The 13,710-nt window shown below is 38.5% G+C and overlaps 1 protein-coding gene across 2 annotated transcripts in view; it reads right to left on the reverse strand.

Moving 5' to 3' along the window:
* Window positions 1-13,710, reverse strand: part of CEP350 (centrosomal protein 350) — a 75,323-nt gene that overhangs the window by 31,436 nt on the left and 30,177 nt on the right. For both annotated transcript variants that reach the window (XM_057427262.1, XM_057427263.1), the window contains exons 13-26: window positions 12,868-13,021; window positions 11,485-11,648; window positions 10,947-11,136; window positions 9,275-9,495; window positions 8,993-9,156; window positions 8,219-8,329; window positions 7,847-7,978; window positions 5,514-5,641; window positions 5,035-5,154; window positions 3,141-3,307; window positions 2,221-2,417; window positions 1,528-1,712; window positions 590-677; window positions 57-203 (exon numbers count right to left, since the gene is read on the reverse strand). In XM_057427262.1, the coding sequence (XP_057283245.1) occupies window positions 57-203; window positions 590-677; window positions 1,528-1,712; window positions 2,221-2,417; window positions 3,141-3,307; window positions 5,035-5,154; window positions 5,514-5,641; window positions 7,847-7,978; window positions 8,219-8,329; window positions 8,993-9,156; window positions 9,275-9,495; window positions 10,947-11,136; window positions 11,485-11,648; window positions 12,868-13,021 (2,168 nt within the window). The remainder of the gene's footprint in view (window positions 1-56; window positions 204-589; window positions 678-1,527; window positions 1,713-2,220; window positions 2,418-3,140; window positions 3,308-5,034; window positions 5,155-5,513; window positions 5,642-7,846; window positions 7,979-8,218; window positions 8,330-8,992; window positions 9,157-9,274; window positions 9,496-10,946; window positions 11,137-11,484; window positions 11,649-12,867; window positions 13,022-13,710) is intronic.

Here is a 13,710-nt window from a genome sequence, read left to right on the forward strand (position 1 = left end):
AAACACTAGATGCATGGACAAAGAGGGAACACTCCAGCTTCTGTATGAACACTTACTAGTTTGTTTTCTCCTGCAGACTTTAGCTTCTCCTGCAGTTTAATTGTAGTCTGACGTATTCGTTCTATTTCCGCCTGCTGTTTAAGGATCAGCTGTCTTTCCTTCCGAGCAGCTTTGTTAGCCTCTTGAAGACGCTTAATTTCTGCCTTTTATGTATAAAAGATTAAGCATAAGAACTGTGACAGACAACTCTCAAGAACATGCTCTAAAGCTGCCACAGTGTCCTTGCTAGGGGTTTAAAATTACTGCAATTACTGATGAAGCAACTAGCCTGAACTTCAGCAGCAAAGAACAGAAGATCAGTTAAAACTTCCAAGTCCCAACACGTGAGATTACTGATCTAGAAAGACCCTTTAAATCAATGTGTTAAATAGCACCAAAATGCAAGTAACACTTGCTGGTAAGAAATACTGCTAGCTTTCTATCCAAAAGCCTGTATGGAAGTTTCTCAATTCTTAGCTTTTACAGTGTCTGAAACATTTAATGTTTACAGAGAGGCTCCAACAGGGTTTTCCTACAGAGCATCAGTTACCTTTTCCTGCTGTAATCTCAGCAGCAGACCACGCTGCCTCTTTCGAATAGGAGGCATTTTATCATCCTCTCCCTTGTCTCGCAAATGCCTGCAAACAGATTGGAAGAAAAGATTAAATAAGAAAAAAGGATATAACAATGAACCACAAGCCTTTTACACTTTAAAATAAAAAACCAAGATATACTTTTCCTAATCTGCAGAAGAGTATATGTCTGTAATTAATCACTTGCATGCTCTATAGTGAAATGTGTTGTACTGTTTAGTCAGACACACAGTTGAAAGGCCAGGGCAGGTAATACGAGATCTCACACGAATGGGCAGAAGCTCTCAAGAGGTAGTATTCTCACCCTTTGAGAAAGGCAATAGGAAGGACACTTGGGTCACTACCTCACAATCCTTTGTCAAACCTACATTAACAAGAAATTGGAAGAAAATTCCTGTTGAACAATGGTAGTCTCATGCAGAGAGTGACCATAGAAAAGTATTATTGATTAAATCTGGCCACTACCATATTTGAAGTGGCATTCCCAGCCAAAGCATATGTTAGGTTGAAACAAATTATTAAGTACTACTCATACCCAGATTCACAAAATTTGGCTTGAGTCAACTAAAATGACCTCAGACATCAAGCAAATAAAGGTCTGTTTGACAGTTTTTTATCTTCTTGAATTAAGACTTGTCAAGTAACAGTTGGGAACTACCTTCTCTGACTGACAACAAACATCTGATATTCTACTGTTTCATGACATTCTCTTTGATCAAACCATGCTCACTGTGGTGCATCAAAGTACACTCACAAACTGAATTCTGTCTTTCCAAATGACAATAACATTTGTATACATTACTGATGTCAGAAGATCAGTTCAACCATTGATACTTAAAAAGGGAGGGGTGGAAAATGGTCAGTCACCAACAGTGTATATTCAGAGCTCCCTTACTTCTTCTGGTGTTCCAGCCAAGCTAATTCAGCCTTGGTCTTCTCCTTCAGAGCTTTCTCTCGGAGCCGAAGCAGTGAGGACTGATGAGCTGCTCGCATTTCCTCTTCTTTCATGTACTGTCTTACCATCTCCATGGTAAATTTAGAGAAACTATCTTGTCCCCCTGAGAATGGCATGCTTAGCTCCTGGAAGGCAAGAAAAATTTGGCATGATTTAGAGAAATTCCAAGGCTTTTTTCAATTACAAAGTGTGTGTGTGTCTATACAGACATACACAAAAAAACATATTAAAGAAGGGAAGCTGCTCTTATTCTGAGCTTTGTGCAGACCAGCGTTTTCTGCCCTTGGCTGTGTGAAAGTTTTGGGGTGTCCCCTCTTGGGCCAGAGAACCAAAGCATCCTCTTATACTTCCTATTTGTGTGTAGGCATAATAGAAAGATTTAATCCACTGATCTTTTATAACCCACCTCAAAATGTCACAAGAGGATAGAGGCATATTTTGTAAGTCATCATGCTTGTACAACAGTGACATATTGCATGATTCATGCAACCCTAAGTTTTGAGATGCTCAAAGAACCACAGGGAGGAAAAAACCTGAAGTTTGCAAACAGAGGTAAGAACAGCTCACCTGAAGCTCATTAGCTTAACAATTTCAGTTCAGTTAATTTACCTTCACTACAGTTGCTCGACCTACCTTGATAGATGACAGAGCTGTTTTGTCTGGGGAAACTTCCTCATCAGAATCATCACGATTACCCCGTTTCTTCTCCAAGTTATTTCTGCGATGACTCTCAGAGGGCAGCAAAGACCGAAAAGACTTTTCTTCGATCTCATCCTCTGTCATGGACTCATCAAATTTCAGGGAATATTCTGTTGCAACAGAAGCAGAATCTGAGGGAGAAACCAGGGAAGCAGTTTTATGCTCAGGTATGTAACATGAATGAGATTTTACTCTGTCTAATCTCAATAAAGTCAGAGGGGCAGGAAAGACAGGGAGAGAACTAATGCAGAATAAAATGGGTGTTCAGAAAATCATGGAATACCAGGTTGGAAAGGACCTCAAGGATCATCTGGTCCAACCTTTCTTGGCAAAGCATGACCTAGACCAGATGGCCCAGCACCCTGTCCAGCCAAATCTTAAGTGTCCAAGGTTGGGGAGTCCATCACTTCTCTTGGGAGATTATTCCAATGGCTGATTGTTCTCACTGTGAAAAAGTGAGTGACCTGACCTTGAGTTATAGGACATCATGAAATATCATTATCCAGCCTGACAAACCTAACAGACTTCCGTAAACAGGTATAAACGCATTTCTGGGCTGCTGAAATACTTAGTGTTCAGCTTGCACATTCAGCAAGTGAACTTCCAGACACAGTTAGCACAACAGAGAGCAGAACGGCCCACACACTCCACCACTCTGATGTGCAGAATTTCAAAGGCTCCAGTCTCACTATGCCACCCTCTCTTACTTCTTAAGAGACTACCAATTCACCTGAGGCTCAGCTTTCTTCACATATATTCCCTCATTTACTTCAGAAACTAATTCTGAAACAGCACCTCCCCTCCCTTCCCCCTTACCACCCTCAGATTCATCACATATGAACACCACAGCTTACCTTTTTCATCTGGCAGTGATAAAATACTATCACTTCGCAAGGAATCATCCACACCAGTACGTGCCTGGTCTTCAATACTGCTAGTTATCTTTTCACGACGGGAAAGCTTTTTCTCATTCTCCTTAGAAGATGGAACTGAAGGACTCTCTTGGCGGCTGCTGGCACTACTGGGTTATCAAAGAGATAAGGTTTTTTTTTTAAATGACTTTGCACATTTCAAAGTATTTATATTGCATTACTACTGCACATACCATGATTAACAATGCCAGCAACAATCCACATGCAGAGGGTCTGCGACCTTTTTCAAATACAGCTTGGCTGCTTCAAAATTCCAAGCCTCAACAAGCTGCAGATTGACAGCAGGACTTGCATTTTTATTCCACCTTTGAATCCAAGTGCTTTTTAGGTATGCACACTCTCTACCTGGCAATGAGTGTGGATGATAAACCACTGCAAACATCTCTCCTTACAGTTTTTAAAAGGATAAGCGAGATGGCAATACTGTTTTAAATTAGAAGAACTACAGGGGATATAATCATTCATCTGGACAAGATCACAGAAGGGCTGTGAGAAACTTCATGAGATCTAACTAGATCAGGTAAGTCAACAGGAAACAAAAAGCTAAAAATCCATTGTTAAACACAGGTGAGATACTGAAAAGTAACACCAGAAATGAGTCAAACCTAAACCTCAGGCAAATAATACCCCATGCGGTTCATGAAAACTCTCAAGCCAGTGCACAGCAGCAGTGATAAAAAGTTCAAAAACTAGAACCTAACAAAACATTCAGATACACAGAGAACAGAAAAGAAAGTAATGTACATTACAGCAGACAGTTCTACATGTCCCTGCACTGTGTTTTCAGAACATATGCTCCAGTCTCTGTTCTAGTCCATTCCAAAATCACACATAGCAAAATGAGAACGGCACAAAATACAAATATTTAGAACAGGGAAAAAGACTCATACAAACAGAGACCTGAAGGGACTTTTAGGTTACAAAGGTGACACAATAAAAGCATGGAAGTAGGCCACAGCACAGAAATTGGAATAATCTAAGCTCAAAAATTTCTGAATGCATTTCATCTAACCAAAGTCAAGGCTATGTACAAGTTCTGAACAGCTGCAAGAACAAAGGATCCCACAATCTCCCCAGAGCCCCAAGTCTAGTGTTTGACCACCTTCACAGTGAGTGTTTTTTTCCTCAGTGACTTTCCCCTTTCTTTAATGTCACCATTGCCTTCCGTCATCTCACCATGCATCTCTAAAAAGAGTCTAACCTTATGTTACTTAACAACCCATGTTTTAAGATACTGCAACTAGATTCCTGCCCCCTTAGCCTTCTCTTTTCTAGGTTAAGTTAGCTCAGTTCCTTTATCCTGTCTTTTACATCATGCACTTCAGCCTCCCCTTGGTGGGTCACCACTAGACTTGTGTCTGTATGCAAATATCTCCTCTTTACCGAGAAGCCCAAAACTGGACACTATATTCCAGATACAGTCTCACAAGAGTCGAACAGAGTGGAATAACCATTTCCCTTCACCTGCTTGCTAGACTTCCGCTAAATCAGCTGAATGAGAAAGTGAAACTCAATTATTCTTAAGTTACACAGGAGAAAAGCATTCAATTAGAACAAATATAGCAAATTCAAAACTGAAGACATTAACACACTGTGGGCTACAGTGTAGTAGGATTTTTTTAATTAAAGACAAAACCAATTCTGGTAGGCATATAAACCTTCAAGCTCCATAATACGAGACAGGCTTACCTGTTGAAGGTTTAATGCTGACAACCTCTTTTTATAAAAAAATTTGAAGGAAATATCTTTATATTCCTTTGTACTTTAGTTCTTACTTATAGCAAAACCACCCCTGTGTAATCCAAGCCCTTCTTACCTCTGATCATGAACCTTCGATCTTGAGGACTCTGAATAACTATCAAACATTGGCGAGTATGTCTGTTTCGAGTCACCTGTCCCCTCTTTACTTTGTGATATGGCACCAGACTCACATTTCCTAAGAAAGCAAAGTGTTTGGCGTAAATCTGTGTTATCATAAACCAAAGAGGAATATAGTTTACTAGAAGTAGTAACAGCTAAAATTTCTGAAGAGATCACTTAAAGCTTAGACTAGTTAAATTATCCCACAAAACATTTAGGACATCTTTTTCTACACTTCTTATATAAAGGTTCACAGAACTAGTTAATGTCACCATTGCCATATCATACACTATAAAAAGGCAATAAAGATGGAATCTGAATTCTTCTTCAATACTCACTCATTATGACATCTTAAAATTCTCTTCAAGAATAGGTGAAGGAGAACCTAACAAATTTTACTTCCCCCTTCCCAAGATGTGAAACATTAGGCAAAACCTGTTTGTATCAGCTCGGGCTCTCAGTTGTTTCATGAACTCTGAATGATGCTGCCGCTGGTGGTCAAACAAGGTGGTGACTGGAGCAGCTGGAGTGCTGACAGTATCCGTTCGTGCTAACTCAGTCATCTGAGCACAATAAAAAAAAATAAAAATCCAAGGAATACAATAAGCCTATCAGCACCAAAATCTTTTTGAGCGAGAAAAGTAATCCTCACAATCTTACTCATTTATTGAGCAAATATGTAAGATGTGGGTTTAAGATGGCTTGTAATTATAAATGTGTCAATTTTGGATATGGAAGGTACATACTGCTCTGTAAATACATATTCTTTAACTTATGCAGAGTGGAATTATTAATATGAAGCTGCAGATAAGCAAGATACTACTTACCATATCATTCTAATCATCTTAACCAAACTCTGATCAGTCTAATGATCCCCACATAATACAACATTCCAGACTTCTTATAATTGAAACAAAAAACAAAGCAAATACCTCCCCCCCCAAACAACCTCCAACCACCACCCCCAGAAACACCAGAAACAATGTTTTCATTTGAAAGTGCATTTTGCTCAATAAGCAAAAAATATTCTTTTCACTCCAAAGGAAGCAACAGGTTTAAATTCCAATACCATGCACACTACCAGGTCTAAAATCAGCAGCATTAAATAAACAATTGCCATAAATTATCCATCTTAATGTATGGCAGTCACTGTGTACTGGACTTATGAAATAAGAGCTTCTTCAGAAACCACAGTAGATAACACTAGTTTTCAGAAGCTTTAGAATTAAATATTTTTCTTACTGTTCAAAGGTCTGCCTCTTGCAGAGCAGGGAAGTCTGGTTCATTTTGAAGGTAGGTATAAGCTGTATTCCAATGATTTTTAATAAATATACAGAGTTTCTTCCTTAATTCTTCAATTAATGTATATAAATTTTATAGAAATAGTGAATGTTTTAAATTGGATTGTCTGCATACATCATCCACTGTCTTAGCCTTCATTAATATGACAATCAACTCTAAGCAAACTGAACTGTATAGCAGCATGCCATATTCTTTTGCATAATACAAACTTCTAATTGAAAGCAATGCAGAAAATTAACTCTATTCCCTTATACATAAGAAATTATAGGATACGTTCCAAAATATTCCCAGCATATTGGTAACAGCCATTTCCACTGCTGCATTCCAGTTAAAATAAATGGTTGTTCAACTGAGTATCTGGAGTCACTTGTAAACGTAGATGGAAAAGCAACTCTGCTAGCCCATCATCACTGACTAGGTCTTCCTCATCAACCTCTCCACTAGCACCTTTTAATCTCAGAGTTTGAATTTAAAGCAAAACAAGAGATTAAAACCCTACACCAAATAAAAGCTCTATTCCTTCTGCCTTGTTTCTTAACTGGTTTCTACCCACTTCAGCTCTATAAGCTACAAATGTTTCTTTGTCTTTATCCAAGACTTCACTACCTTCTACCAGCAACCACTGCGTGGATCCAAGATGCCTGAGCTTTTCTGTGCCTTTAACCTAATCCATTCTTTTTATTAAAAAATTATGTAAAAGTCACATATTTGGCAAAGGCCAGAACAAGTACATTACTGTTATTCTACAGTTCCACTACGCATCACACAAACAGCCTTCCTGAGCACTAACATGTGCATAAGCTGTAAAGAAACATGTTCACATTCATCAGCCTTCTGCATTCCACCCCATGACCCTAATTTGCAGGCACTGCCACTGCTGAACTATGAAGCAGCAAAAGCATTTTTTTGTTACTGTGTTTTTTACCTACGTAGCAGCCGCTACAATTTTGGAGCAAGTAGTATAAAAACTGATAAAATTATATCAAAAACCTGAAAGCTAATAAATATTCCAGATGCCACAGAAGAACAGAGACCCCCAAAAAGAAAACTTCAAACTACCAAGAGTGAAGATCCTTTTTTTTTTCTCACTTCTATCTTCAAAAGTAAGCAAACTGTTACTTTCCCACTTTTCTGATTTAATTTGCGTATGAAAAAGATACATGATCCATCCCTGATGGAGTGCAACTCTTACAAATTAAAGATGTGTTCACTATCCTCAATCTATCCTGGAAGAACAAACTTCTTAAGAGTTTGCTAACTGGAAGATCTTAAGAATAGTGATCAGGGATTTAAGGCTGCTGACTGACTCTTTAGTAATGATGCCGGAAAAGCTCCTCTAAAGTCCTATCATTTGTTACGTTATGAAGGTGAAGAATTACATTGAACAGAAAATATCCTAGAGGCAAAAAAGTATGCAAAGTACTACTCAGGTTAGAACAGTTTTTTCCTTTCGCTCAGGACCTCACCTCACGGGTCTGGTAAGCTGCATCTGCAGTGAGATGCGCAGTTTCTTCCTGCTTGGCTGGAGCCTTGCATTGGGTCTCCTGTACAGCCTCCTGACGTGCCTGGACAAGATGCTGTAGCGACTCTGCATGGACCTATGCAGAAAACACAGCCAGTTTACCTCTTCAAAGTTTTCTGGCTATAACAACTACACTTTCATTTCTTACAATCTGGTGGAAAAAAGTTTGAAATTGGCTCCTAAGAGTTTTTCAGCTATATTAAACCCCTTCAGCACCTTCACATAGCAGCTTCAAGTTAATAATACTCGTAGGCATGGATTTACTTACAGCATTTTGCCTCTTACACACCCCACATTTTCTGAAGGGCAGCATTACCTGAGCTGCCTTCTGCCTTGCCTCGTCCAGTTCTCTCTGACTTTCTAAAGCTTCTTGTTCAGCCTTGATTTTTAAAAGAGCTAGGTCCCGTTCATGGCGCTGCTGCTGAGCCTACAAATCAGGAAAACAAGTTTTTAATCATGCAAATTAAATGTAAACACTTTTTGTCTCAGCCTCTAGCTGCAATGACCTCTGAAAGATCTAGATCTTCTCTACTGGTGGTGTCTCTTCTGCTAAAGTAAAATTTCCAGGCTACCAACTGTCCTTCTCCCTTTTCAAGCAAGCCGTAGACAATGCACATGCCCCGTACTTTTCCACTACAGTGTGGAAAGAAAAGAGGATTTAGGAGACCAATTAATTCAACAAACAAGAACAAGCAATCCTGCCAACATAAGGAAATTTCAACCAGAAGTATCCTTTTCATGGTCTAAGACAAATGATCTAGCCTGAACAACTACACTGCATGGCATTGGGACCCGGTATCAAACTCTATAAACAATCAAGTTTTTATTTTACTGAAGTATACGACTAAAGCAGTGATTCCAGCTAATGGTATATTAATGACACATGTTTGAGTCATCAGTTCCTTGGTGTCAACTTAGAGTCAGAAAAAGAAGAGACACTAATCCTCAAAAATGGACACTGGCAGAGACACTCTATCAGGAGTATTACAATTTCTCTGCATTGCCAACAAAAGCATAACTCACCCTGATTAATTTTCTTGCAAAATAAAGAAGAAAAGAAGGTTAAGACAAGGAAGTATTTTTCCATTACCTTTAGAATCTGAGCCAAGGAAACACTCTCCTGCTGGGCAAGTGATATGCCTCGTACTCGTTCTACATCTGACAGCTGTCTCACAGACTCCTCAATAGCACTAAGGTAGTTCAATTCTACTGATAAACGATGCTGAAGACCAGCAGGGGAGAAGCGCATACATCCTGCAGGATAAGACTTACTGGTCAACTTCCTTAGACTTTAGTGCCCCACATCAAACATACAGAAAAAATATAACTACTTTGGGATTCCTGTGGTTTTAACAAAAAAAAACCAACTCACCGCTTGCAGAGGCTGCTCCTGCTACAGACTTACTAGCTCCCAGACTCAAGTCGGGGGAGGCTGAATTATGCTTCAGCCCTGAGGCTGTACTTCCAGTAAAGCCAGCAGGTGACTTGACTCTTTCTGCTGTATTGCCTATAGAATCAAACTGCAACATTTTTTGGGAACCTGGAGATGGGGAAGAAGTTGGTGTCTTCTGGGATCTTCCCTTGTCTGAGAAACTGACAGTGAAACGAAAAAAGAAAGGAGTCAATATTCTCCTAAATCCAGCCATTTGATACCACAATGAGGAAGTAACCTAGTTCTTCCACTTACACACACCAAAAAGATCCACATAAAAGGCAGTCTTTTATAGTTTGCACTATAAAGGCCCAGTGTGCCTTTAGGAAATGGCCTCATGAGATGGGTTTTGTACCCATATCCCAGGTTAAGTTTCTAGAGCACTCTACTTTTCCTCCAAGTATTAAACCTAGTTAGTACACACCAAAGAGGAAAAAAACCCAACCAAAACCTAAAACCAAAGCATAGTATCTACCATGTTCTACATGGCCAAACAAGCAGTTTCAATGCCTCCTTGTTAGGAACCTGCCATGACAAAGTCTGGATGCACTCACCTGCATGTGCATTTATATATCTGTTTTGAGAGTCTGAGTGAAGAATTTTGGTTTACTTACAGAAAATTAGGGCCATATTTTGATAACAGAATACAATGAACAGAATTTTTAGAAAGTGAACAGATTACTACTGGCACATGAATGCAACTGAATGTGGTTAAGTCACTGCCCTGGAGCCAACTCTCTCAACAAAATGCAATGAAACACTTGAATGCCAAAACTTGACAAACAATTAGTAAACTACTACGCTTAAACACAAAGACATCAAGTTATTTAAACATACAGAAAATCACCCAGACACTTCTTAAATTTACTGTTCAAATTTCCTTTCATACCCAATACTGGATATCAGTGAAAGTCACCAGTATAAGTCAATATCTCTGAACCGCCCTGTACCCACAGAGATGAGAGACCACTCGTTTTATTTGTTGCTTTTTAGAAAAAACTGCAAAGGAAACTAAATTGAGTATTCCATAATCATCTTCATGGCACAATTAGCAGAAAATTAGTACTTTTTTCCTTTTTTTCTATACTCTTTTCCAAGGATCAGTTCACCTCTCAGCATCAACTCACGTAGCTGGATAGGCTTATGAGTATTAGCTGAATACAAGTCTAGCCAAAAAAGTCTGTGGATTCTACTGAAAAGAGCAAGATGACTGCACACACTATTTCCCCCCACCTCACACTTCCTACAGAACATTTATAGAAGTAAAAAAAAAAAAAAAAAAAAATTGTATTTCACTGCTGAACCTGACATGACAACTGTATTGGCCAGTTATCCACACAAAAATAGAGGAACCATCTGGGAAGGAATCACTGTTTTGTATTTTCTCTTACTACAGCCATTCACTTTAGGCTTTGACATTTAAAATACAGAGGGTGGGGAGTGGGGTGGGAAAATGAACTACAAAATATTTTCTGCATTCCCATTTTACTAACATTTGATCATTTCTGTTACTTTTCCTTTGCACATCCAAAGCCACTGCCATTTCTGATAACATGCCATAACACCGTAAGTTTAGTTATATTTGCATACAGTCTTATAAAGTTCATGTTACCTCATCAGGGAGTGTCCAGACAAGTTTTCCAGTGTACTGTCTGTATCTGGGTTCTGTTCATGATCTTTACTAGAAATTCTGCTACTTGATAAGGATTTCTTTGTCGGTTGGGATGCCCTCTCCAATTCAGATAGCACTTTATCTTCTTCCACAGGAAAATGGTGAGAACTTCCATTGAAAGAGTCCAACCCTAAGAAGAAACATCATTGCCAGAAGTTTATGTTTGGAATTCTAAGTATGAATCTCTCACCATCAAGAGCCCCAAAACAGGTAATTGAGAACTTTTTTCCACAATTAAAGAAACCTCCGAGTTAGAAGTTTATAATTCCAACAAGCAAGAAATGTAAATTCGGCAGCTTCCTACAAGAGACTAAGTACTCTTCTGTGTATTGTGTCCACTACCAAGAAAACTGTCACTCACCTTTCAGTTCTGCATGTTATTGTTAATAAAGAAAATACATATTTGACTCTTTGATGTTGATAATCTGAATAAAGCCTAGCTTTCTTTGGGTAAGCTACAGTCAAGTATTGCACTTACGTTCCTTTTTCCCTCTCTTTTTAGAGGAAGCAGACGAGCGAGAAGATGCTGCAGACCGTGGTCCAGATGAATGCTGAGAAGCAAGCTCTGCAGATTGAGGTTCATGAGGAGACTTCCTACTCGCAACTTCTTCCTGAATGTTTGAATTACTGCTGCCAGCAACACTAAAAAGGAGCATATTGACAGTGATTAACTATGGATTTCCAGCTCCCACATTGCACTGTGCACAAGAAATCCACTATACTTTAATTAGACAGATGGCTAAAACTAGACTAATTAGTCCAACTTGAAAAGCATTGATTTTAAGATTAAAAACTATGATAGCTGAGACACTAGTAAAGTTTAACGTGATACTGAACATGTTGAAACATGCTTCCAATAATATGAAACCGTAGAAGATGGGTAACAACCATCCTCTCCAATGCTAAAAACTCTTCAGAACTATTTGACTACAGATCTGAACTTAAGAATGACTCCAAATAAGACTGCATTTTAAATAATCTCTGGGCATACAAGTATCATCAACTCACAGAAACAGCAGTGATTAGACAGGATTTGCAAAAAAATATAGCACCGCGTTACATAACAAAGAATACCAAGAGAAGAAATATTAAGAAGTTTAATCAGAAAGAAAACTTTTTTTGCATTTGTTTTCAGGGTGCAAAATGCCTTTTACCTTCCTTTCTTCTGAGGTAAAGTATTACTAGTATAAAAACAGTACTTGTGGCCTTCTCTGAGGTGCCCAGAAGATGTAAATATATCTCAATTCAAAAAAGAAAAAAAAAAAAAAAAAATACAAGGGGGTCTTAGAAAATTCAGGACCATGACATGAAGTCAGCAGTAACATGGAGAGCCTAGGATTTGCAGTCTTCAAATTTTAGCCTGCAAGAAAGGTTTTAAAAGTTCTTAGATGATTTACCTATCCATTACTAAGCATTACCAAACCCTTATTGAAAGCAATCATAGGCTTTTAAAAATTTTCTGAAGTACTGAAGATATTTTATCATTTTCAAATGTTTTTCTTTTTTTTTTTCCAGATTACAAAGACCAACCAATTGAGCTTTATAGCTGCCACACAATATGGAGAACTAATTTTCACCTGACTACAACAGGTAAAAACCTTGCCTAAAGCTACCTGGCCAGACTAAAGAACAACAAAAATTAGACAGAACAGGAATATTTGACTCCAATTTTTATGTCTTAACCATGCTGGTTGTTACATTAACTGCAAAGGTCCTAAAGTCGTACCTCATCACTTTGGCTAGTATTACTGTACAGCGTAACAGAAAAGATGTCCAGCATATTGTGAAACAAATACTGCATTAACTACTTTCTGTTGAATTCTGCATTTTGATTTTAACAAGAAATCTAACGTGCAGCTACCTGAGGTCACGTGCAATCTTTTTGTCTGTTAAAGTGCCACTTTCCTGTGATGAGACAAAGTCATCTTCAGAAGAAACCATGCTCTCTGGAGGGCTCATGGCAGGGAGTAAAGGGTGCAGAAGGGCAGACCCTCCATTCAACCTTTCATCAAACACTAAAACGTGGACAAAGAAAGGAAAAAACAAAAATGACACAAAACGACAATGTGCATCAAGCAGATATTAAAGCTACAGGAATTATAATGCTCCCAACCATGAGTTACAAAGACTTCCTTTCAAACACAAAAACATCAGGAGAAAAATGGTGCAGCTGTCCCGTGGCAGTTTTAATGCAACATAGCAAGCACAGCCCTCTTTTTGTAAATTATGAAGTGAATACTCCATTAACACACTCCAGCTAAAACATTCTTGAAGAGCACAGCACTTGAGTAGAGCCACATGCAGAAAATTTAAACGCAATCATATTTAAGGGAAATAAAATGAAGCAAAAAAAAAAAAAAAAACAAGGCAAAAAAACCCAAGCAAAGATAAAAAGCAACTTCTTAGAAAACACTCCTCAAACTTAGGAACTCAAGGCAAGAGAAACTACTCATAAAATGAAGAATGAATTTGTACAAAAAATTAAAATCAAATTAAGTGTTCTGCATGGGACACTTGTAAAGCATGCCCTAAGACATTAACACTTGAAAGGGCTCATTTAAACAAGAGACTGTCCCTTATTCTCTCAAGATCCAGTATTGTTAGCGAAGTTTTAATTGTTGCACTACTTTGAGGCATTATCAAGTAACTCGTATGAGGAAAGATGCAAAAAAGAAAGACCACATCATTCACTCACTGAAGCTAG

The sequence above is a fragment of the Pezoporus wallicus genome, unplaced genomic scaffold (genome assembly GCF_028554395.1).
Source record: "Pezoporus wallicus isolate ANWC-B61680 ecotype Strahan unplaced genomic scaffold, APGP_CSIRO_Pwel_v1 scaffold_7107, whole genome shotgun sequence".
Taxonomy (NCBI): Eukaryota; Metazoa; Chordata; class Aves; order Psittaciformes; family Psittacidae; genus Pezoporus; species Pezoporus wallicus.